The sequence below is a fragment of the Rhamphochromis longiceps genome, linkage group LG13 (genome assembly GCF_057381845.1).
Source record: "Rhamphochromis longiceps isolate RC_006_pf linkage group LG13, R_longiceps_female_GT1.1, whole genome shotgun sequence".
Classification (NCBI taxonomy): Eukaryota; Metazoa; Chordata; class Actinopteri; order Cichliformes; family Cichlidae; genus Rhamphochromis; species Rhamphochromis longiceps.
The window spans coordinates 29,044,527-29,071,733 of record NC_140569.1 but is presented as its reverse complement, the minus strand read 5'-3'; the positions used below and the strand labels follow the sequence as shown (position 1 = coordinate 29,071,733).

Genomic DNA, 27,207 nt, shown 5'->3' with positions numbered 1-27,207 from the left:
ATATAAAAATTCACACAGATGCAGACCCTGGAGCGAACCTTTAAGAAAATAAAGAAGTAGAGGAAGAGGGAAAGAATAGCATTTGCTTTAGAAAAACATTAACTCCACATTAAGAAATATGTAATTGCATATTATACCAAATGTATTTGGGCTTGTATGTGTGAACAGAAAGCAAAGCTGCTGGGATGGGCGCTCCCAGCAGTCCAGTCACTCCAGGCCACAGCTGGTTGTGTTTAGACTGTTGGTCATATGTAGCACTGTGGTCTGTTCAGGAAAAAACTGCAGACAAAGAGACACTCAGGCAGGTAAATATACTTTAAACATATCCATTAACATGTCACGCAATTTAGTACAACTAAATTTTAAACTACATAGGACACTTTCTCAAGTCTGGGGCCCCCTAATGGTAGAAAGGAGTAACGCATAACTGTAACTACCTCAATGGAAATGTTTGACCACTCTACTTTATTTGCCCACTATTCACAGCTATTTTTATCTGCTGCGCTCATAACTAATATAATTTTAGTGTTTTCCACCCTTTCACTTTTTCTATATCTAACATTCACACTCTACTTTGGTATGTAGAGTAACCAAAGCTTGAACCACTGAACTTCTGACGGTAAGTTCTGGCTTGGTGCTGCTACTCATCTATCTTCCCACCAAATTCACCCTAAGAATCCCAAGAGCTACATTTCAGATACCGCAGGCCTCAGTTAGCATGTTAAAGGTCATGACAGTACAGTTAGAAAAAGACAGGTGAAAGGTTCTTCTCTGTAAAAACAACATGAGGGCACGCCTTAGGTTTGCAAAGTTGCATCTGATCAGATATTGAGCACGGTGGTGGAGGGCTTATTTGGGATTATTCTGCAAACACAGGACTTGGTACCTTGCAGCATCAAACATTTCTAGAATTAAATGTTAAGGTTTAGGTCCAACAAAAAGATTCACCCACATTGGTTCATGAAACAAGACAATGATCCCCAACACAGCAAACATACAACTCTATGAAATGATTTGAGAGCTGTGAGACCAAATGCTGTGAGAGCTGAGCCTAAATGAATGCCTACAAGCCAAAGAACTGAACCTTCAATGAACTGAAGCAAGAGAGACTGAAAAACTCAAACAGAAAGTGATAACTTCAAGTTATTGCTGCTAAAGGTAGTTCTACAAGCTGCTAATTATGGGACAGCTGGGGTGGAGCAGGGAAATGTTGCCTGTATGAATATAGACAATGTGCTACATAATACAACATTGGCTGTATTTAGTTGGCAGATTTTGCTAAGTTTGGGTTTTGGTCTGTGAGAAAAGCTTGTTTAGAAACTTTTTGTGTTTGACACCAGTCACTCTATGAATTTGTGCCAGATCCAGGCATCTGTAAGGGTTTTGGCTAGCTAGCCTAATTCAGGCATTTGGAGAAGCAGAACTCAATGACTGTCTTTTAAAGCTGTGCAGTCCTCAAACATTTATGCATACAGCTATAAAGGCAGACGTATTTATTGTTGTCAGTCAACACGTTTTTCTTCCAGAGTATGAGCCCGTAAGACTTTTAGCATAGACAGATGAGCTAGCAGTCAGGAGGGGATTCCTGCAGACAGTAACTGGGCAGAGAAGCAGACAGGAAGGTCAGCTTCATGACGAATAGAAACGTATTCTCTCCAAACAAACCAGTACAGAATGTTCTTGGCATATCGCCAGTGGCTGAATGAAGACCCGGGCTCTCTCTCTCTCTCTTTCTGAATCTGGCTCTCTGTGCACCTCTCTCGCCCCTCATTCCCCTCCTCCCTCGAAGCAGAGAGATGAATGGTTGACAGAGGAATGGCGGAAACATCCAGCAGCCAGATTCCTTAGCTAGTGTAATGCCATTCACACTGGTGTGAGTGTGTCACCGTGGCAGGGATGTGTTTGACTCTGTACATGCATGCTGTCCTGTATGCTAATGTCTAGCTGTGTGTGTGAGCATGTGATTGTCTGCGTAAATGCAGGCTCTTTCATCTCTGCTATAAACATCTGCATGTTCACTCCTGATAACCTCTATGTTCTACAGCAGTGTTTCACACACACACACACACACACACACACACACACACACACACACACACACACACACACACACACACACACACACACACACACACACACACAGATACCTGCCCCTACACATACTAAAATACGTAGTAATTTACTCACACACTCTGCAATTGTGTCTGCCAACTCTTATATAAACCACAGAGGTTGTATCAGAGGGGACTGGGCTGTGAAGCTGTGCTCCAGCAGGGAGCACAGCTGGAAGGGAAACACACACACACACACATTGGAGCCCCAGATAAAATTTGCAGCTTTGATTTTCTTCATTCATCACAACCGCTGAGCTGCAGCACTGCTCAACTCTGGATGGATCTTCTTTGCAGGGACCATTACCATTAGTGGGTGCACTTGAGAGACAAATATGAGTGCAAAGAAAGAAAAATAAGTATGTGAATTCATGTGCGTTCTTGCTTTTGTGCATGTGTGTGTTCCCTTTTTGTGTCTGTATCCACGGGGACTCTGACGTGGATGCAGAGGGGGCATTGTGTGGGTAACTTGTACAACTCTTACCTCAAGCTAAACTCATCTACCTCTCATCTCTGTTTCACCCAGTCTCTCTTGTCCACACCTTCCTCTTCCTCGCAGATGTTTTGCAGTTTATTTGCACAAGTCTACGACTAATCAGCCTGCTGTTTGGTCTCTTGATTGGCTTGTTCACTGCTATTAATAAATGTATCGCCAGCTCATACGGAGTCATACTTTTGCAGTTTGAACACATGGTGTTTGTGCATGTTCTGAAACACACACACACACTGATTGATGACCCAGTTAATGTGGCTGTGTGAAACAGAGGAGACCCAGGCAGTCATTGCCTCGTGACATCCATCCATCAACACCTCTCACTGAGGGACTATTCTTGCTGCTAAGTTAAACATACACTCTACTGTTAATGCATACGTGTCTTTGTGTGTGTGTGTGTGTGTGTGTGTGTGTGTGTGTGTGTGTGTGTGTGTGTGTGTGTGTGTGTGTGTGTGTGTGTGTCTGAGGCATGCACTGAAACCTGCCTTGCTCAGGGAGATGAATGACTTTTGGAAAGTGCCATATAGTCTTGTGAGGCAAATCAGGAGATATGAACCAAAAACCCAGTTTCCTCACGCACACACGAGCAGGTGGTCTAATTGGGTTTTTGAAGGGGTAAAATAGGATTTCTGTCCCATCTGTGAAAAAATACACAATATATGATCAGTAATTAATAAATAAGTGCTTTAGACTCCCTCTGACAGGGAACAAGGCCATGTTAGCACTGTTTCAGATCCACACTAGACAAATGATCAAGTGTTTAATGTATTTCTAGAGTAATTGTTCACTGCAAACATTTCTCCTCACCACTGTAAAAATGCAGAGGACAAACTTCACAGTGCTTAAAGTACCAGACTTTATAAAAACAGGGTTGTAGTTAAATGTGACGTCTTGGATTGGAGCCAAGCTTTCTTGAGGTGAGACACTAGATAAAACGGGCACTGGGTGTAGGCTCTCACATTACAGAAACACACACCTCTACCCCACACTGAACACCAACCATCCACACATGGCCTAATGTTAGCTACTATAACAACACTGTGCTAACATGTCAGGTTTCAATCAAGTACAAACTTAGCAACCCGTAAGGGTGTTGCTAATGCACATTATTCTTTAAAACAGATATGCTGTTATGCACATTCCAAGCTCTGTATTTTCATGCTTGGACTCTCTTTAAGTAGTTGGGTATGATTCAGAGTTCACAGTGTTTATTGTGGGCCTTACTGGAGTCTCTCAGTTCAGTTTTAGCTTCCCACACCTTGGAACCCAACGTTCGTCTCATTGTCTTTCCTCTTGTAAACAGAAGGTTTGGGGTGAGACTTCTGTGGATGAGCTGACCATATTAGGCAAATCTGTTCTGACATCATAAGAGAAAGAGTAGAAAAAATTGCCTGAAACTGACCTTTTAGATCTGAAATTTAAGCTTTTGGCTTACAGGGGTTTCTTTGCAGATACTTTGACCACATCGTTTAATTTGAGCATCTACAATTGCAACAGCACAGACAGAAAAGATGATTAAGGAAACATCAGAGAGAAACAGAAACAGAGCAATTTCCTTTCAGACTTGTGGTTTCTATGATATTTAAAGCTGTGTGGGAGGCAGAGCCTTCAGCTATCAGGCCACTCTGCTGTGGAACCACCTTCCAGTTTGGATTCAGAGACAGATCTCATAGTTAGTGCTGGATCAGGTGATCCCTTACTCATGTGGTAATAGGTCTAGGCTGCTGGGGCTTCCCATGGTGGACTGAATGTGTTTATACACCACTCTGCATTTCATCATTAGTTATTATTAATCTTTGACTCTTCCCCACATTGTGTCTTTTGTCACTCTTCCTGTCCTCACACCCAAACGGTCACAGCAGATGGCTGCCGCTCCCTGAGCCTGGTTCTGCCTGAAGTTTCTATTTATAAAAAGGGAGTTTTTCCTTCCCACTGTCACCAACTGCTTGCTCATAGGGGGCGGTCTGATTGTTGGCGTTTTCTCTGTAATATTGTAGGGTTAACCTTACAATATAAAGCTCCTTGAGGCAACTGCTGTGGTGTTATATAAAAAAACTGAATTTAATTTAACTAAATTGAACCTGCATTAAATGGATATAATGACTTGTGGCAACATAAAGTTGCAGGTACTTCTGCACTGTTGCCTCTCTGGTGAAACTGTGTTCAGCAAACATTATAAATATGTAATTTACCATTAATATATAACTATAAGAGTTTAGCCAGGAGAAAAGAGTTCAGTCACTAAGAAATATTTTAATATATATATTTAGCACTGGAGTTTATCCTACCCTTTCTCTTAAAATGTGCAATATGTGTCATTTAATTAGAAAATTAAAGGAGCCGTACTATTCTGAGGACCCACTAGGCCTCTTCTAAGAGCTACACTGACAACTGTTATTTAAGCAGGATTAGAAGTCATAGCAAAAATGGTAAACTACCTAACACTTTTGCACTTTTGGTGGTACTGTGTATTATTTCACACAGTCTGGGGTTACTTCAATACAACAGAGATGATCTACTACAACTAAGCCGTGGAGATCTTCAACTAACATCCGAGTATCTCATCCCCCCGGAGATCGTTAAGCAACCCCCGGGGCTACCCGCAACAGCAAGCCGCAGGAGGAGACGTTGCGAGCGGAGGCAGAAGAGAGGCAAGCGGGGAGGCCTGTGGGCACGGCTAAAGACTAGTCCGTTTAAACCACCACTCCCGATCATATTCCTCTCCAACGCCCGTTCAATCCGTTACAAACTGGATGAAATACGACTGCAGATCGCCACTCGACGGACTTTTAATAACTGTTCGTCCATGATTTTCACTGAAACCTGGCTGGACAGCGCCATTCCCGATGCGGCTATCGATCTAGCAGGCCGCACCGCCTATCGAGCCGACAGGTCTGCGGACTCGGGTAAGAAGACTGGCGGGGGGCTGTGCATCTATATTAACAACCTTTGGTGCACGAACGTCACGGTAACGGAAAAACTGTGCAGTACAGAGGTAGAACTGTTGGTGTTAAAGTGCCGTCCATTCTATCTCCCTCAGGAATTTTCTGCCGTTTACATCTGCGCTGTTTACATTCCACCAGATGCTAATGCTAAGCTAGCGTTAGCACAATTGAGCAGCCGCATCAATAACAGCCTGGTAGCACACCCGGACAGTGTCTTTATTGCGGCTGGGGATTTTAACCACGCGGACCTGAAATCTGTACTTCACAATTTCCACCGTAATGTGAAGTGTGCTACCAGAGGAGATAGAACGTTGGACCAGGTGTACACCAACATGGCGAATGCGTACAGAGCCCAGGCTTATCCCCACCTGGGTCTGTCAGACCATCTCTCCCTTCTGCTACACCCAATATACACACAAAAGATCAAGAGCACTGGGATTACAACCAAAACCGTGAGAACATGGCCGCAGGACGCTATTCCGATGCTTCAGGACTGTTTCCACTGCACAGACTGGGATGTATTCAAGGTGCAGGACACTGACAATCGTGTCGCATTGGACAGTTACACCTCCACTGTCTTGGACTACATCTGTTTCTGTGTGGACAATGTAACAACTTGGAAACGATTCCGTGTGTTCCCTAATAATCCACCCTGGATGACACACGGAGTTCAACAACTTATTCGAACGAGGAACAACGCTTTCAAATCCGGGGACCAGGAGGCATACAGTGCTGCCAGGGCCAACCTGAGAAGAGGCATCAAGACTGCCAAGCAGCAGCACAGGAGGCGTATCGAGGCCAGGTTTGAGAACAACACAAACCCAAGGCAGGTCTGGGAGGGCATCAGGGCTATCACGGACTACAAAAGAAGAACACCATCACCCTCAGCCGACAGTTCTACTCTGGCTGAGGATCTAAATCTCTTTTATGCCCGTTTTGACAGGGAGAACACCGACCCTGTCCTGTCCCCTCTCCCCTCAACCGACCCTGCTCCGGTCCTGAGCACTCATGAGCTGAGGCGTGTGTTCCGGAGCATTAACACCAGGAAGGCGGCCGGGCCGGATGGAGTGCTGGGCCGGGTGCTAAAAGACTGTGCTGCGGACCTGGCGGACGTCTTCACCTCTATATATAACACCTCGTTGTCCTGTTCACTGGTACCATCCTGTTTCAAAGCAGCAACCATCGTTCCCATCCCAAAACAGTCAAATGTCACATGTCTGAACGATTTCAGACCTGTGGCACTCACCCCCATTCCCGCCAAATGCCTGGAGAGACTGGTCATTAAACACATCAGAGCTGCTTTTCCACCATCCCTGGACTCGCACCAGTTTGCATACAGGGAGAACCGGTCAACCGAGGATGCGATCGCCACAGTGCTGCACACATTACTGAAGCACTTGGAACACAGGAACACCTATGCACGGCTCCTCTTTGTAGACTACAGCTCGGCTTTTAATACCATCCGGCCATACAAACTCCGTCCCAAACTCCACCAACTGGGACTTAACTCCTCTCTGTGCAACTGGATTGTGGACTTCCTCACTAACCGTAGACAGAGTGTCAGAGTGGGTAAGAACACCTCTTCCACCCTTGTGGTCAACACCGGTGCCCCTCAGGGGTGTGTTCTGAGCCCTCTGCTATACACTCTCTTCACCCATGACTATATTTCCTCCTGCGCGTCCAATCTCATTGTTAAGTTTGCAGATGACACTACAGTGCTCGGACTTATATCCAACAATGATGAGACAAACTATAGGACAGAGGTGCAACAACTAGAGTCATGGTGCCACGACAATAACTTGGTCTTAAACACCAAAAAGACCAAGGAGATCATTGTAGATTTCCGGAAGAGGGGTCATAACAACCATCTGCCTCTCTTCATTGGCAGTGAGGCGGTGGAGAGGGTGAGCAGTTTTAAATTCTTGGGGGTAACTGTGACCGAGGACCTGTCCTGGGGCAACCATATCACCTCAGTTGTACGGAAGGCCCAACAGCGCCTCTACTACCTGAGGAGACTGCGGAGCGCACACATTCCCAGATCTCTGATGTTGAACTTCTACAACTGTGCCATCAGCAGCGTTCTGACGTATGGATTTCTAGTGTGGTTCCCCAGCTGCACCAAGGCCGATCAGCAAGCACTCCAGCGGGTGGTGAAAGAAGCTGGCAGAATTATTGGAACAAGTCTGCCAGAGATCAGTAATATCTTCCCCACTCACTGTCTGAGGAGGGTGCACAGTATCCTGCGGGACCAACATCACCCTGCGCGCCACCTTTTCCATCTGCTGCCCTCAGGGAGAAGGTACAGGTCTATACAGGCCAGAACATCCAGACTGGCCAACAGCCTGTATCCACAGGCTGTGAGGCTCCTGAACTCTCTGCCCCCCTCTCACGGACAATAACCATATCCAACTTCTTAATAGCAATGAACTGGTCTGCATTGGTGCATCATATCTTTATTCTCTTCCCCCTCCTGCCCCCCCCCCCCCCCTCTTTCTTAAATAGATAACTATCATATCTGATATCATATCTCACAGTACAATAATATTGAATGGGTTGCATTGTTGTATTTTGTCATGTTTCTCAGGTCTTTGTCTGAATTTCTACGAACATTATTGCTAAGGATTGTCTTATTGCATTGGAGTCACACTGGGTTAAATATGTACACTTGGGTTTTAAGGGGTATTTATTATTTTCTTCTTTTTTTTTTGGGTTGTATGGAAGCCCCAAACGCAATTTCATTGTTCTTGACAATGACAATAAATAAATAAATACTAAATACTAAATACTAAATGAAAAAAAAGCTCCTGTTTATTGCACAACCTCGGAAAACTAACAACTGTGATTATTTTCTCCTGGAGTTTAGATACTCAAGTAAAAGATATAAGCAATGTAAATCAAACTGGACAGTTGAGAAAATGTGCTGCCCCTGCACCACATCATATTTATTAGTGTTAGCCTGACGGTGTAAGAGCGCTTCATGTGAATTCCTTCATGTGAATGTTTTGACTCTGCAGAGTCAAAACTGCAGCTGTCAGATGAATCTGGTTGGGGAGCAGAAAAAAAGTATCCAGTCGCACTAAATGGAATTACTCAAGGCGGTGTGGTGAGATAACTCCACCTGTTTCCAATGCTCCAGAAAATTCGCTCTCAGTGTTTGAACATCTTGAAAATGAAGTGCCTGGGATTGTGCTCGGATAAACAGTGCAGGGGAGCTGTTAAACAGAAACTGAACAGATTCCAGCGTCTCCTTTCGCTTTGTTAAACTTATTAACTGACTTGACAGCATAAACAGGCACTGACACAGGAGACAATTACAAGTTGGCAAAAACAGAAGGAGAACAATGAGCGAAAGAAATCGGTCTGAATGGGAATCTGTGTGCTTGGGGGTGTCTGGGTCATCGCGTCGGCTGGACGTGAGGGATTTATCAAACGGCTCACATCATCTTTCCATCTTTCCATCGCCATCCACACATACTGTATGTTCCGACTCCCAGAGCACTTGTTGTTCTTCTAATTCAGCTGACTGAGCACATGAGGTCTGGGAAAACTCCCCGAGCCAAGGACAAGAGGACTTTGAGAGTCATTATCACCTCCACATCTGCTAGTTTCGCTCAAGTTGAGACTCCCCCAGAGCTAATACCTATTAGCACGAAGACAAAGAGAGAGCAAGCTGCAGGACAGACTATGCCCCACCTGATACAAACACTAGGGGGCAGTCTAATACAAAACATGGGGAGAGCATGCAGCGGTTGTGATTCACTCCCAGTCAAGCTGACAGTTGCATGTATGGTCCTGGAACACACATAGACCTGTTGCTTTTTGAAATCTGTGCCAAACAACCCTCTTTTTGTTCATACAGATGATCATCAGTTTGTAATTGCCATAGCTTGAAACACACGACCATGTTTTAATTGTATTTCTTGTCTACGATGGCTCTGTTAAGAGCTCATTAAGCTATTGGAACAAGTCCTGCAGAGGAGCGCTCACCCAGACAGACAAAAAAAAGAAAGAAGGGGAGAATGGATGGCTTTATTCTGTCCTTGGCCTCCGCTATTCTCCGTTCAATATTCCACACTCGGCTTCCCCACAGTTACATAAACAGCATCTGAGATACAGCCAGCCACATCCTCCACATTAGATTCCATTGAATCTGCACATAATGGCTGTGGTGTGGCTGCACTGCTGCAGGGTGGAGGGTCTCTCTTTCTGTCCTTCTCCTCTCCTCGCTCTTTCTCTAGGTTGGTGGGACCCAGCGGCAGTGCTGCACTAAAGCGTCTGTTTAACAGGGAAGCCAGCTCTCCTTCATGTGGCTTGAGTGGAATGAGAGCCGCTGCCGCAGCAGAAGGAGCTGCTTCAGCGAGCTGTAATATGAGTCAGAAAACAACACCAGGCACCTCCAGCCATGCTCTCTCACTGTGTGTGTGTGTGTGTGTGTGCTTGCACCAACCGGTATTCTGTGTACTGTACCTGTCAGCGCTAACTCAACTGTGTGTGGGTGTGCAGTGTAAACTCCATGCAGGTGAGCCTGTGTTGGTCTTGCGGTATGTGTATAGCCATGCATTTGTGTGTGCTTGAGATAAGATGTATGCCGGTGATCAACGATTCCCTGGCAGGAAATGTGTCACACACACACACATATGCACGCAGTGTGTGTCTGAGTGTATTTGCATTGGAGAGTGGGGATGTTTAGGCAGGACCCAGCACTGTGGGACAGACCTTCAAAGGGTAGTCTGAAGGTTAAGAATAAGATTAGGGTTAGTGTTGGGGTTAGATATTTAGTGATGATGGTTAAGGTTGGGGAATGTGTAGTGCAAATAAGTGTCAGATGAGTAGAAATATATAGGCATGGAGCCTAATGGACATGACTGTGACAGCTGATAAGAGTACGTGTTGGGTAAACGTGTGCTTTATGGATTGCTAGAACATTTTGTTCTTTGAGTACACTCAGTGCTGTGGGAGTGACTCAAATGCAGGATTATATTTCTCAGTATTACATCATAACTCATTTAAAGGACATTAAGCTCATAATGTTGCTGAATATCTTCAAGATATTTAATGTTAAGAATGTTATGTTATCTGCTGCTGCATTCTAGTCATTGTGGCTCACACTTGTTGAAGTACTTGCCAGGTACCCAGCTGTGATTCAGTTTAATTTATGGTTAGCCACATACAGAGTGTGTAGGTGCTGTTTTTTTCCCATGGTGTGTACAAATTTGTGCTTGTGCTATAGTCAAGTCACAAACGTAAGTAATTATAGACCTGAAGACTTTAAAAAGCAAACAAACAAACAAACAAAAAAACAGAAGAAGAATCAGAAAACAGGTAGACTTTAAGCTATGGTTTATCCACACCCATGGATGACACACATGACTGCAGGAAACAGCCAAGTCACAAGCTTCTCACCTCGTAGGCACGACTGCATGTGTTGAAAATGCTTATTGTGAAAATGAATCTGTGCTGATTGTAATGTTTCTGCAGTTATCATTCCCAAACATACTGCAGAAGTCAGTGACATTCCCAACAAGATGTTGAAACTCTTCTCACTGTAACTCACTGCACGTGGATGTTTGTACAGGACAACACGGCTTTATATTTAAACACATTGGATAACTGTTTTAGAAAATGAAAAATGGCCATAAAGGAGACAAATTAGAAAAAACAAAATTCAAATTTCCAAAAATTCAAATGTCCTTAATGTATTTTTTGCCTGTGGATGTGGAGGTAGCTTATTCCAGTGGTTCCAAAGGAGTTCCAAAAGTTGGACACCCCTGCCTTAGATAGATAGATGGATAGACTGTTTGATGAGTTGCACCTTTTTAGACCATAAATACATTAAATGAATTCATGAATTCAAAATCGTCATTTTTTCTTTGGTGAAACTGATCCCTGATAGAGACTGATGACGTCACTTGGATGAGTTACAAAATGTTTCTCCCACTGAAAACGTTACATCCAGATCAACAGAATCAACTTTTTTGGGAAACCTGACTTCTGGGAATGTCAGTCGGTCCCAACTAATCATTATATATTTTGTCATAAGCAGTATATTATAAGATTATCATTCCATATGTGTATTACCTAAAAACTTGGTACTTGGTTAATTCAAAGTTTAGCTGATTTTCTCCCTTTAAAAACATTAATGAAACATATTACAGTAGATCATCAAAAAAACAAAAAGAATATCTTCATAACTCAATAGGAATGTGAGGAAAGTGGTCCTGTAACCAATAATTGCTAAGTGGGTTAGTTGGTAAACTTTTATTGTGTCTATATTGCACAGTGTTGCAACATGAATTCTTGTTGGGGCTGATGTGACTGATCCCAATGACAGATTTTAAGCTCAGAGGTGGAGAAGTCGAGCCACAAGTTTTCTTTCAATTAAAAAGCAAAACAATAAAAAAAAACACCAAAATGAAAGTCAGTAGAAGCAGGACAGGATGTGTGTGTGTGAAGGAGATGGAGACAGGTGTAATGGTAAACATGGAAGTAATAAGTGATTGTAATAAGTTTAAATACCTGGGATCATCCATCCAAAGCAACAGATGCAAGAGTGGTGAATAAGACAGTGAATGCAGGGTGGAGTGGACGGAGAGGAGTGCCCCTGCTGTGATCCGGAGATGGTGGCACTGACAAAAAGGTAGGAGGCCGAGCTGAAGAGGTTAACATCTTTATTGGGAGTGACCAGGATGGACAAAATTAGAAATGAATACACCACAGGGGCAACTCTGAGCGCTTTGAAGGCAAAGTTAGAGAGGAAAGGCTGAGAAGGTTCAGAGGGATGGAGGGATGGAGATGCCAGACGGGAGGAAAAGTGGAAGACAACAGAGAAGATTCATGGATGTAGGGAAGGAGGAGATGCAGAGGGTTGTTGTGAAAGAAGTGGATGCTGGACATAGAATGAATCTACACGGATGCTGTGGCAGCTCCTATAGGGAGCAGCCAAAAGATACAACAGCAGATACCAAAGACACCAAAGCATCTCTGCTCTGTCAGAAGTACAGCCTTCATTGTCCCACAGCAGTGACGACACCAGCAAAGCGCACTTAACTGCATTCTCACAGACTGCTTTGGATGTTTCTCCCAGGTCAGCACATATTGACATACAAAGTGTCAATATGTGATGACCTAGTAGTGAGACTGAGTTGAAGTGGCAGATTAACTACAACAAAACTACACACAGGCACCTACATGATACCTTATCATTGTCTACATGGGTATGCCAACAGTTCCTCTGTGTTCTGTATAAACATGATATCCCAGGTTTAAAAAAAGCCCTGTAACCAGAATGCCCATGTCCATGAGAGCACCCTGTTATTCTCAGGGACTAATAGGATTGCTACTGGCTCCAGGCTTGCATTACACCTTCTAACCTCTGTACCCCTCCTTGCTGCCTTGTTTTGAAATTGTAGCCTCGGTTATCTAGTGGTAAAATGAGCTTTTAAAGCCCTATGAGAATCATTAATTTAACTAGTCATAGCAGAAGGGGATTGGCTAAATGCAATGGGGGCAAACTCTTAATAAGGCGCCCTGGTTCCAGGGCTGGAGGAATTAGGAGAGCATTTAAGTCCAGTGGCTTCTTTGTCTTCAGTGAGGTGCGCACTTTGGAAAATCCCACCATTCCCTTGCTGCTGTATCTCTTTCAGATTAAAGAAATTCCTGCAGTTCTCCTCACCTTCACGTTTTCCTGTCAAGTTGTTGTCAGAACGAGGACCTGGTCAAGACCATTTCAGTACAGAAGCATTAGTAAGGGCTGTCACACTCACATGTTCCCAGGCAGAAGCTATCAGCAGCTGGTGTGAAGGAATCCAACTCCAGTGGCAGTGACCCCCAAGATTTACTCTCCCTCTTTCTCCTCCTCCCTCTCCTCCTCATGCGCCTCTTCTTCTTCTTCTTTCCTTTCTTTACCCTCTTCATCATATCACCCTTATAAGGGTATACGTATACGCTGCCTCCCCCAGAGAGACAGCTGCAGAACACATTACATTATTGTGTGTGTGTTTTGGGGGGTTTGCAAGAAAAGATTTTTAAAAAGTCGCGAGGACACAAAGAATTAATGGAAAGAGTGTGAGAGGCAAGGAGAAACAGCATTCGACACAGTGGCAGGATAAGGCACCTTGAACTTTTGCTGACACATACGAACGTGTTGCTGCAGTCTGCTCTCAAAAACATTTGGATCTGGTTTGAAAACAACCCCTATATAGCCTCTTCAACATATGTCCGCCAGATTTACATCACTTGGGTAATGTGTAATTGTGTGTGTGTCTGTGGGGATGGGGGAGAATAAAGAGGATGGAGGGTCCTTTTGTGCTCGTTCAAAAGGACAGTCCTTCCTATGCATATGAACATTTGACCGATCCTTCCCTTCCTGTGCATTGAGCAGTACGGGTGGTGGGCTGATTCAAGCCCAGTGCTAGTCTTTATGGTTATTTCACCGCAAATCTGAAGGGTCATTTCACCCACAAATTTAAATCATGCATTTCTTGGACGAGCATAAATCTTTTCATGTTCACTTGTCATTGTGTTTGAAATGTTGAAGTCGGCTGTATTAGTTCTACCCCGTCAGAATCAAAGCTCTCTCCTCAAATCATCTACATTATTGTGGTCAGGAAAGCTGGACAACTCGGTTTTAATTCATGCCAAAAACCCCTGAGAAAAAGTTTGTTGGTTAATGTTTTCATGATCTCACATGTTCTTACAGTCGAGCAGATTTTGGCGCTGCAATGACTTTGCCCCCTCTGAAGGGGCTTCCATCAGTCCTGATGCATTTAGTCAGGTGATAATCTCTGCTTGTTCCCAGAAATGCAAATTTCTGACCACAACCCCGTGTTGCTTGCAGTAAAACTATCATTGTGTCATTTGCGTCATTATATAAGTGTTTCCATGTCATGAAGCAACTAATGAACAACCCAAAGTTTTTTTTAATTATTATGTAGTGTGGGATGAAGGTTTTTGAGGAAAGATTCTTCTTTCTGAATGGCTAAATATACTGTCTGTCTTTGAACAATAAAATGTAATATTTTTCATCTTTGTGAGGTATACTGGAAAGTTCAATAAAATCACAAAGACTAGGTGCAGCTGAAAGCAAGAAAAAGAAGAGTTTGAAACCTGATTCAACCCCTTCGGATTCTAATTAGGTGCTGAAAAGCTATAAATTCATCCACCTCTTCTGGATGCACATATATACCAACCAGGCATAACATTGTAACTACCTGCCTGATCATGTTGTTTCCCTTTGTATTCAAAAAAAGCAGTGACCCATCAAGACTCCACTAGACCCCTGAAGGTGTTCTGCGGTATCTGGCACCAAGATATTAGTAACAGATCATTTAAGTCCTGTAAGTTGTGAGTTGAGCCACCATGGATTGGACTTCTTTGTCCCACAGATGTTCAATTGGATTGAGATTTGGGAAATATGGAGCTCAAGTCAACACCTCAAACTCCAGCGCTAGTTCAACTGTGGCTGAGGAATACTGTTTCCATCAAAGGGTGTATATGGTCTGCAGGAATGCTTAGGTGGCTGGTACGTGGCAATGTTGAGTAGCAGAAAACTGGCCAAAAGCATCATTACTGTTCTTCCTTGGAACACTTGATAGATGCTGACCACTGCAGACAGGGAACACCTCAGAAGAACTGTAGTTTTGAAACCAGTTTTTCTGCTCGTAGCATATCAGTTTTAAGGTAAAAAATGTTTACATGCTCCCTAATATATCCCACCTACCAACAGGTGCCATGATGAAGACATAATCAGTGTTATTCACTTCACCTGTCAGTGGTCATAATGTTGTAGCTGATCGGTGTATGCATTACACAAGAGTCATACCAGGCGTGTGTCAGCGGGTTTTGTCCACACACAGCTTCAGCTGTGACGATGATATTCCTGATCCCGACTTTCTGACTCTTTGGTTCAGTAGAAAATAGACCAGCGTATCGTCCGGGGCGATCGTGGCTCAAGAGTTGGCAGTTCGTCTTGTAATTGGAAGGTTGCCGGTTCGGGACCCGGCTCGGACAGTTTTGGTCGTTGTGTCCTTGGGCAAGACACTTCACCTGCCGCCTACTGGTGATAGTCAGAGGGGCTGATGGCGCGATATGGCAGCCTCGCTTCTGTCAGTCTGCCCCGGGGCAGCTGTGGCTACAACTGTAGCTGCCTCCACCAGTGTGTGAATGTGAGAGTGAATGAATAGTGGAATTGTAAAGCGCTTTGAGGGTTTCGAAAAGCGCTATATAAATACAATCCATTATTATAAATGTGCTCCTGAAATGCTCTCTGGTGCGTCTTGTGGAATCATTAGCTTTTTTCTTGACTTAGCCTGATCACCTCCACTATATGATGTAACTGGCACAGTGTAGCCAGGAGTGTAGCTTAGTTAGCATTTGTTGGAAATGTCTTTTTCTTTTTTTTTAACAATAACATTCTCCTCCATTTTAATGCGACACACACAACACACTCCTATCCCACTGTCCCCAGTACTGATCTTCTGTCAGTACTGGGTCACACATTATGAAACACCACTGGTTTTGACGAATCGACAGCATCTATCACTCTGGGCCATTTCGCAATAAGCAGCTCAAGCTATTTAAAAAAAACACAAGAGTACCGAGTGTGCTCTGTTGATGCATTCATGCAAGTCATGGCATGGGTTTGTATTGAGTTTATGGGCAATTGTTAGCTGATTGTTCTTATTACATAAGTGCTTGTATTCTTTTAGTATTTTTGGCAGCTAGCTTCAGGTCCATTGCCACCGACCTCTGCAACTTGAATATAGGGCAAATGCTGATTTGCACGTACCACAGAAAAACAAAGACACATACACAATATATGTGGCTAGCCAGAAATCAAAGCATCATAAATGGCATCTACATTGTGTATGATGAGTTACTTATGAAGCCAAGTAAAAAGAAGAGTTTACGTGATGACCAGAACTAGGAAAACATATCGTCTAGTCATGAAAATGAACCCTTGCACATGTTTGTATGTGTGAGTTTCTGTGAATGAGTGTCCCTCTGTGTGCATTTGATTGGCAGGGTCCACAGTACGGTATGTCCATATGTGCTCATGTCAATGAGCCTGCAGTAAGCCGCGGTATTGTCTCAGTGTATTAGCAGAGTGTTAATCATTGTGTGAGTCAGTGTGCAGTTTGTGGCAGGACTGTGGATGTGGCTCCTTCATTAAAATGTTAACCAGGCCACATGGACAATGGATGCACTGTTCGGCCTGCTGTCCTCTTCGTGCTGGACTGTGTTTCTCTTTCTCCCTTCCCTTCTCACTCTGTGTGTGTGTCTCTCTCTATGCCCCCTCTTCTTCCTCTTTATCTTGTGAAACATTGGCCTTGACTGTCGTTGAAACCACAAGCCCACAACCCTGCTCTTTTTTTTTGTCTTACCCTCCATCTCTCACTTTTTTCTTACACTCCTTTGTGTCAGTTTCTTTTCTTCTGCGCTGTGGTTAGGGTGTCAGGGCTCTTTAGTTTCAAACTGAATACATTTCAACTCTGTATGAACCACACAAGTCATAAATCTCGTTATGCTAAGGCTGATGTTACTGAATTACCTTTACATGTGCATGTAAAATGTACGTGGGTGCTCGTACGTCTTTGCGCACACATGAAAATATCTCGGTAACAGGATACAGCAGAGGAGATTTTAACGTGTGTGCATGTGTGCTGGGGTCACGGTGACATTAGCAAAAGAATTAAAAATGAGCAAGTCAGTGGTGAGTTTGGACTTTGTTTAAAGGACTATAAATAAGTGTCAGTGTTTGAGTCTGCAGTATTAAATGCCATTTAACTGTTCAGTGCTATTCCACCATGAGTGTTTCCCCGTGCTCTGTAGCTGGTTCACCTGTCCCCAGGGATCAGCACATGAGCTGGGGCAGAGGCGAGGGGTAAGGGGGAACAGTCTAGAGGAAAGGTGCTGTGAGGAGGGGTGACGGAGGGGATGTGGTACCCCCTCTAGAGAACAGTGCTCTGCATGTAAGGCTGTAACAAGGATCAAAGTGCCCCTGACACCCATGGATCCCATGGGCCATGTAGCCCTGTACCCAACCCCAAGCCCCCTACCATCATCCCCACACATCCAAGCATCAAAGGAACTATCGATCGTAACTGAGTAACAGGTGGGAAGATTTGTGTGTGTGCATGGGAATGCGTGCGTGTGTTTTCAGTCACCCATCTTTCAGCACTGCAGCTGGGCAGCTATCTCCTGGCAAAGAGGAGACACTTCCTCTTTGCTAACCACTGTTTCCTCTGAGAGAAAAACCCTCTTTGGTGCCATTTCACCTCTGGCACTCACTCACACAAATTCAACTACACAATTAGATCTACACACAGCTATACATAACCTAAAATGGCAATGACATATTATGCTATCACACGTCTTGGTGTGATGACACATGAATGAACGTTTTCTTTTGACCTGTGAACTGAAACAGTCATGCCATCAGCAGATCATGTGGGAAGACATTTTCAACTCCCTGACCACAGGAAGCTGAAAGGAATGAAAGAGGAAATGAAATCATTACTTAGTGTCTTTCTTCCAGTGTGGCAATAGAGGAAAAAGAACATGACGGGGGAGTGGTAAAAAACAGGAAGAGGCAAAACTGTAACTAAGACCTTTGCTGCAATTTGAGCATGTCTGCCAGAAATGTTTCTTCTTCTTCTCTCTCTCTCTCTCTCTCTCTCTGTCATACACACACACACACAAACACAGACAAAATATTCAGTCACCTACATTTCCACTTTGCAAATTACAGCCTGAATTACGGCCCCCACCAATCATGGCATGCATCTGTCACCAGCCCGCCAATCACCGTGCTTGTCGCCATGCAGGGCGGTCGAGGCAGGCTTAAAGTGGTCATTTTCTGCTAAAGCCTGTAGTTAGAGTTCCTGGGAACAGGAGGTCGGCCATTTTGGCGCCCTGCAGACCTTTGCAGAGCTGGCTTGGATTGTAAGACTTGTAAATGTAAATATCAAACCCAGTTTGCATCATAAAGCTGCACACCGTGCTTTACTATCTGATTTTGTTACAAGACTTTTTCTGCTGGAAGCACCCAGAGGAGACATTTGTCACTGACGGGTTTCATAATAATTCATAGTCCGAAATTTTGAACTAGGAGATGCCACATTTGATATGGGCTCACTCAAAATAGATAGCTTTGCAAACCTGCTATGAGTGTGACTCAGCCACAAACTATGCGGGAGTTCTTCCAAGCTGTGGGGAATGTTCAGGACCATGGAGCAAAAGAGTACATAAGTCCGAATTACAACAAAACTAGCAATTGTAATCACTTACAAAACAATGGGCAATTAGGTACTTTTTATGCTTTTTAAAAAAAAAATGCGTGTACTTCTGCATGCAGTGAGTGTGCAACTATAGTTCCGAATTTCATTCATCTATTTGTGTGTTTGTTCTCTTGCAGGTCACAGAGGGATTCTGACACAGTGTGACACAACGACAAACTCCTTTTCAAGTGCATGAATGTAAGAGCGTTTTTACGCCTAGAATTCATTTTTTCTGGTGCGAATCTGTTAGTTAATTTGTGAACTTGCACCTTTTTGAGACAGAGAAAAACCAGAGAAAACAGAGAAAAATCCAAGTAGACTCCAAGAAAATCAAAATGTGTCTTTATAAACTACGTGAGAATGTACAGTCTGCTTGTTCACCAGATGTGTTTGGGGCAGAAGCAATAAGAGTGAATACAGGAGGAATGTGGTGTGTTCTTTACTGTCCTAGATCCCAGAATTCAATGACATTTAATTCAGTTTTATTTATATAAAGTCAAATAACAACATCAGTCACCTTAAGGATTTGTCTTGTAAGGTAAAGACCCTATAATAATACAGAGAAAACCCTGAAAATTAGACCACTCCATATGAACAAGTTCTTTGCGACAGTGGGAAGGAAAATCTGTCCTTTAACAGAAAGAAACCTCCAGCAGAACCAGGCTCAGGGAGGAGCAGCCATGACTGCCACGACTAATGCAAACCACCCACGGCTACGGTAAGTTTTTAGCTAAAACTTAACAGAACAACATAACAAGCAACATAAACGTCGTAGCTGAGTCAGCTCAAGATCACCCCCTCCAAAGGGTTCTCAGGCAGCTGGTCCACATCCAAAACGAACCAGAACCACAGTTGGATTTGAACAGACTAAAACAGCAGGTGTGGAAACACCCCGAGACTCCATGCTAAAGTGTCTGAAACACTAATAATTTCAACAAATTTCCTCTTCATCCCCAGACTTATTTTTTGTCATTCAGCACCGAAGAAAAACCTAATTAGGTGGGCAATGTTCTCTTGTCTCTGGACCAAACATCATGTGGCATCCATGTGACAAACCTCTTTATCAAACCACTTGATAGAAATTATATTAGTCAAACTGAGACTTGATTTAATTGTATCAAGTCTACCTGGTTCATGCAGTTCATCTACCCACATTTAACATAAAATTTCAAAGACTGATCTGGATCACTTTGTTTAAAACTGTGAGAAATCTCATTGGATGAGATGAAGACCTATTCGAACATCCTTCAAGTTTCAATTATCTTGAGACTCAACTTAGAAATCCTTCGATTACATTTTGACTTGGAATTGTCGTGAGAAAATTAATTAGACTTACTCTGAGTGACCCACACTTATCCTGGCTTTGAGTTCTGTCCTGAAGGCCTTGAGACTTGAGGTAGACTAACTTCAAGATGTAACATTAGGCTCGGGCTTGTTATTCTGCTGAGACTTGACTTCCATTCGTCCTGATTGTTTCACTGTTCCTTGGCTTTGATTTGCTTTGATCAGATATGAGGCGTGACTTGGACTTACCTTAAGACACGAATTGGACTTAATCATCTCAAAACTATGACAACACTTAACACTTGATTTGAACTGTAAATCGTCCGGAGATTTGGCTCGGGCTTGTTTTGACTTGACTTGGACGCAGTAAAAACAGCTCAATACAGCTTGTACACAGCATGTAAATAAACCTGATTAATGAAGACATTATGTTACAAGATTACAGTGTGTTTTGCAAATGTGCCACACATTCCCATTTTGAGTTCAACTCTCCTGACCTTGTGCGTATGACACATCTGCTCAGGAATGAGTGTGCTGGGATGAAGTTCCCTGTATAATCTCCACCAAGCGTGATGAACCATCACTCATCATGAGTTACCTCACAAGCTCAGAGCTCGGCCGCAGGAAATTAGAGAGCATCCAGAGACGTGCGTGTCATTTCACAGTCCAAGCGTAGGAACAAGTGTGTGCGTAGTGGTTTGCTTCTGTTTGTGCGACCGTGTGCCTGTGAGCAAAGCTACTGCTGGTAAGTGGTTTCAGTATTTTGGTACACATGCATGAGTGCACTGTGGGATTTGCCGTTTGCTGTGTGCGCGTACTCTAAGTGGTCCTCCTAATCACAGTCCTTAAGGTTGTGTGATCACAGGCCTTCCCGAGCAAAGCCAACCAAAACTACTGAGTGACAGACAGACTCAGAAACACACACAAACAAACAACAGGGACATCTGCTGTGACAAACACAAAATATCAGAAACACTTTTGCTATTACTACCAAATCTTTAGAAATGTCTTCCCTCACTCTCATTTAGTCGATCTTCCTTCATGGTCACTGTCTTCACACTTGAACGCCACACAGATAAAATACATAAAAATGCACACTCTCCGGTTTACACGCGTGTGTGGGATCCTGCAGCGCCGCTCCAAACAGGCAACACTGGGACAGAGGGTGAGAGTAGGGGGCTATTGTTTGTGTGTGTCACTGAGAGTTGTCTTTACTCAGATTAGTAACTTTGAAAAGAGGCTAATTAGAGAGGTGTTGTGTCACTGCTGTTGAAAAGCGGTCAGCTGTAAGAGCCAATGACAGGCTAGAAGCATCTTGGGTGTCTTGAGGACACTTTATGATAGGGATGTGGTGCGCCGTGTGTAATGCTCTTGCTGTCATGTGGCTCAGGTCAACAATGGATGTGTACGTGGGCATGTGTGGGTGGTTGCTTCTGTGTGTGGCACACACGTAGTGTATAGACAGAATGCAGAGATTGGTTGTCCCCTGCATCAGTGTCAGAGTCATCTAAAGCTAAGTTGTATGAAAATTTGTATAAATAATGCCTTTACAGTTTGCATTCTGCAGTACTTCTCTCTCTGTTAAATGCACCATTAAAAAGGTGTACAAACTGCTAAAGAAGCCCAAAGCAACCAAATTTAGACTAGAAGGTAAAGTGCTACAAGTTATCGGCTAATGCTAGCAAGCTTAGTCAGCAAGCTGCATTTATAAAATATATGGGCACAACGCATACACAGACATATCTGCTAATTAATGCTAAGTAACATAGTAATAAAACAGTAGAATTTTAAATGTTTACACCAATAAAAATGCTCTGGGCGACATTAATATCACAAATAGAAAGCTGCAGTTAGTGGTTAGACAAAGCACACAGGCAATGTCTACACCTCCTTGCACAGCTGTCAAAGTATCAACACTCCTAACTTTAACTCTACTCTAAGCTGACTTGCTTTTGTAGCCAGGATCGAATGTCTGTTAGTGGAACTGGCAGTTCTGTCTCTACAAAACCATAGAAATACACAATTCTGGCAGCCCTTAAAATAGCAAAAGACAGCATGTCCTCCATTTCTGATTGTCAGCATTTGTTGTCATTCCACGGACTACAGGAGAATCTCAGCTTACAGGTGTTTGCAACACAGGATGAAACAAATTTTTACTTGACTTTTTATACAAAATTGTTGGCTGTAGTCATTTATCCCGTGTTGCAAAGTCTGATCTGTGTGTTGAGTACTGGATTTAACCTTTTTCACAAGTGATGAGTGCAAGAACTACATTTAGCCCTTACCTTCGTTTCCTGAGATATGTTTTGTCCATCCATCCATCCATCAGTGCTCTTCCAGTTATCCTTATCAGGGTTGCAGAGGCAGGTGGTGGGGGTTGGAGCCTGTCCCAGCTACAGTGGGCCAAGAGGCCAGACACACCCTGGACAGACCCAGCCAGTCTGTCGCAGGGGTAATGCTGAGAGTCAGACAACTATTAACACTTAATGACAATTTAGAATCACCAGTTAATCTAACCCCACTAACTGCATGCCTTTGGACTGTGTGAGGACCTACGCAAACTTTTGCGTAGGTTATTTGTGTGGAGTTGAACTCTGGACCTTCTTGCTGTGACGCAACAGCACGCCACCATGCTGTCATATGTTTTATCATTTTGTAAGATAGCTGAATGATGTCAGTGATGTAGAACACATATTTGCAACCAGCTTGAATAACATTCAGCCATCCAAATGCCTGGAATTACTATAGGGCTTTGGAGTTGATGTCACTCCGCAATGTTTTGTGGGAGCGCGACGCCATTTTCCGGGTCCACAAATCAAAACAAACACACTGTGTTGGAACGACGACCACAAGAAACATGTTTAAAAGCAGCTCAAAAGAAAACGGACGGTATAGAGACCGATTGCGTCCAGAGGCGAAGCAGCGGTACTTGAAAAAAATAGAGTGGATCGCAAATGTGGACCCATATGAAATACGGCAGTGGAGTAAAGACCCAGACGACTTACCGCCACTGTCCTACCCCGATATCTTTACGTATCTTGTTTGTGGAGTAAGCGCTTACACTGCGAACCAGTTTCGTAATTACAAGTCGCTGGAGGCGCACATCCAATTTACTAACGACTGGGTCCAAGATTTGGCTATTTTCAACCTGTGAGTACGTCGTCATTCAAACCAAGGTAAGTCAGCTGCAGTGCATCGAGTGTAACAGCCATGGTTCACCCCCTACCACAATTAATGTTATACATTTATCAATGAATCTCGTTGTCATATTATGTGTCCATAATTGTAAAGTTGATGCAAACTACCACATTGATAATCGGGCAAGCTATTACATCCATTTCATAGGCAGGCTTCCCTACAGTTGTGCGAAAGAATTAGTGAATCGTTACATAGCACGTATTTCTGCAAAGTCACTCCATTCGATGTTTGTTCGCAATTTCTATAACCTCCGAGACCACCAACGATAATATTATTAAGCTATAAAGAGTGATATGAACATATATAGAACTTACCTGAATGAAAATGTCCGGTAAGTTAAGTGATATCTGGAGATGGAAGCGAACTGGATATCAGCTCGTCTCACGGCTGCTATCCAGGCTAGACGCCTTCGTTTGGTAAGGTCCGCCATATGAGCTCCCTCATGTTGCTTCCAGGTTGGGAAAGAATAAAAAGACAAACCCTTTTTAAGCTTATTCCTGTGCCGGTCGTGCGATCGAACATTGCAGCCGACCACACAGCAAGTACGAACGATGGCTGTTGTGTGTGCCTTCGCTCCTTTTTTGCTTGCGCTTTGTTTGGACCCGGAAAATGGCGCATCAGGCCAAAATCCTTTCCACGCCCACCCAGTGACATCACGCTCCAAAGCCCTATAGTATTATTATTTGGGTGCTTCTCTGTGTTTTTTTTTTTGTTGTTGTTGTTCATTATGGAAATGGTCAAAATGATAAGAAAACCTCCAGAGGAGCAGCACATCAGGGTTGCAACGCTGGAATTCCCAGCTCGTGTTTTGCAGGCTGCTGAGTGTGCGTGGGGGGTCAGGGGTGAGCAGTGGGAGTGTTTGCTGTAGGGGAAGGTTTGGACTGGGTCAAAGGGTAAACCACAGGGTAAAGGGAGAGAGTTCAGCCAGTACAAGGTGTTGTTTGATGTTTAAATATGTGTGCTTTTTGGGAAGGGACGGGGGGGTGTTGGATTGACTGCGGTCAGTTTTTCACTTGTCAATCTTTTCACATTTCGTTGTGGGACTTAAGCATGAACGGGGACCTTTTGAGAACTCAGCCTCCCTGCCTGTGTTTCCTACGGAGGAACCTGGATTTAAAATGAAAGCCAAAAGGCCTCGCCGTGGGTGCAGTATGCATAACCTGTCTCTGTATACTCAATGCTCAGTCTTTACACCAGGCTATGTTTAAAAGTTCTCAATGTAATGAGACGTTATGAAGTGTTAAATTCAGTCAATTTTTAGTTTTACCAAGTCGTTCCAGTCTCGCTCCTAAAGCACTTTTTTGGAGAGGTCATTAGTTCTTGATGCGTGTAAGATTATATACTTTTCCCCTGACTGCCAAGTCTTCGAAGAATGATTAAAAAAACAAAAAAGATCTAGATGCCGCATGATATAGGACAGCTCAAGCTCCAGTACTCCAAGCTAAGCTGTTTTGGTCATGCACTTAAGACAAACAGCACATTAGTCAGCCCTGATGTTTTGGCTCATCAAGGAGCTTTCTGAAAGATAAACTTTGCAGCAGGGAATACACGTGGTATGTGTATGTGTGTTTCGGTCTGTGCGTCGCTGTCAGCAGGTCAGTGAGATAACCACTGGCCTGCTGTCAGATCCCTGCAAGTGGCTGACCTGTCACTCCAACCTGCAGGCCCCGCCCCTCCCCTATCAACACCATAGGCTGAGTGTTGAGTATTCAGGCGTCTGGATAGTATCACGCACACACACACTCACACACATGCACGCACATAATAGTGCACAGTGTTTTTATCCCGCCACCGATCAAGCGTCAAAATTTACTTTGCTTCTCTCTTCACCTCGGCCCAGATTTAACCTGGAACTTTTCACCCTCAGATATGATTTCCAAATCAGAATATAAATCAGCTCCCGTTCCAGGTCTTTATCCTCTTCAGCTGTTGTGTGCTTCTGATTAGATCCTCTTCTCCTCCCTGACGTCAGCAGGGCTGCTCCCCTCGGGTTACATTCAAACACACATGCTCACACCTGGGAAACACCCCGCACAGGCCTGCTGCGTCACAGGAAGCGCTGCAGGAATAAGTGCCTAGCTCAGGACATCAGCACTGGCTACAAATCTAATCTGCAACGAGATAATCTTTAATCTTTAACCATGGGTTTCCATCAATAAAATCCCGACTGACTGTCACGGACACCCTCGCCTCGATGTGTTTTTGATCAGATTCTGTCCTCTTCCTTGACGTCAGCGTGTCTGCTTCCCTGGCTGGCTGTTTATTTTCATGCAGATCCCAGAGTTTACATGGCTCTGATACAGCACAAAAGACAGCAGAGGAGCTTGGCACGCCTGGGGAAGGAAGCAGAGTTAAGGGAACTGTCAAATGTTTTCATACTCCTATGAAACAGATGCAAAGGCATGCTGCTAGACGTGGAGCTGTATATTCCAAGCTGCAACAAAAAGCTGTTGTAGAGTTTAATCTTAATTTAAATTAGCCAGATCCAGTTTCAGGAACATGTCACACAGAAACATCAACACTTGTGTGTCGTATTACAGTGTAGTATAAAAACACTGCAACTGAGACTGGACTTTACATCGTTGCGCATGGTTTTGGTGGAACTATGGTTTCTGCTGCCAGATGAACAATTTTCTTTTACGAGTTGATTTTCTGGAGACCCTGTCTCAGCCCACGGGTTATTTTTGCAAGCAGTTATTACGTTGATACTTTAGAGTTTGTCACCCTGGTCACCTAAAAAATAATGGAGCATACCGGTATGCTAGAAAAGGGTGTGTTTTAACCAAGATCATTATTTTCTTTCCCAACCAAGTATTTATTGTGCCAAACCTAACCAAATAGCAAGATAAACTGAAAATCATAATTGGCCGCATAAAATGTTTAAACTCCAGTGTCCTGGATAAAGGTTAGACACATTTCAACTGGGCTTATTAGTTATAATGAGAATGAAAAAGGAAGTAAGGTAACAAGATGTATCTATGTCACCTTACGACCTCCTCCCTTTGTGAGATGCTGATTGGACATCTGTATGGGTGAACAAAACATCTGACTAATATGGGAGTCTAGATTTTGTTTACTGTCTAAACTTTTAATCGTGCCCATTCCACAAATGCAACTCCATATTTTGTGACCTCAACAGCGACAGGTCCACTGCCAGCGTTCAAACAGGAAGTAAATATTTTTTCTACAGTTATTGGTCTATTACTATATCATGGTATTAATTACTATATATCTATTACTTGGTTTTCAGCTCTGAAATGGACAGTTAAAGGTGGTTCAGCAACCTTTACCATGGCCGGAGTCAGGATGACAATATTGGGGGCTCTTTGGTGTGGAATTAAGTTCATGTGAATCAGAGTTTTCACAGAATTCTGTGCCGTCTTGTGAAAACAGTTACCCCATGATTTTGTAGCTTGTAGAATCACCTTTAACAGCAATAACTTGAAATATTCATTTTCTGAGACTTTATCAGTCTCTCTCATCGTTATGGAGGATTTTAGTCCAGGTCTGGCCTTGTGACACATTGACTCTTTTCTTTTTCAGTTAGTCTTTTGTAGATTTGCTGCGGTGCCTGGCATCATTGTCCTGTTGCAATACCCAAATTGAACCAAGCTTTAGTTCTCAGACGGATGGCCTAGATTACTTTCATATAAAGCGAAACTCCTCCACAGCTGATTTATTGATTGCAAGGTGCCCAGGCCCTGTGACTACAGAACAAGCCCAAATCATTACCCCTCCACCACCGTGCTTGGCAGTTGGTATGAGGTGTTTGTGCTGGTGTGCTGTGTTTGGTTTTTTGCCAAATGTGGAGCTGTGCATTATCCAAAAGACACTGTTCCAAAAATGTTGTGGCTTGTTCAGACATACTGTCATGAACTTTGACATTTGAGCTCTTGGGT

At 43.6% G+C, this 27,207-nt stretch overlaps 1 protein-coding gene across 1 annotated transcript in view; it reads right to left on the bottom strand.

The window, feature by feature from the left end:
• Positions 1-23,884, bottom strand: part of LOC146656060 (uncharacterized) — a 62,398-nt gene extending 38,514 nt beyond the window's left edge. Inside the window, exons 1-2 of the mRNA XM_085428934.1 lie at positions 23,623-23,884; positions 22,396-22,551 (exon numbers count right to left, since the gene is read on the bottom strand). Of these exons, the coding sequence (XP_085285060.1) occupies positions 22,396-22,551; positions 23,623-23,738 (272 nt within the window). The 5' untranslated portion in view covers positions 23,739-23,884. The remainder of the gene's footprint in view (positions 1-22,395; positions 22,552-23,622) is intronic.
• Positions 23,885-27,207: the final 3,323 nt, after the last annotated feature.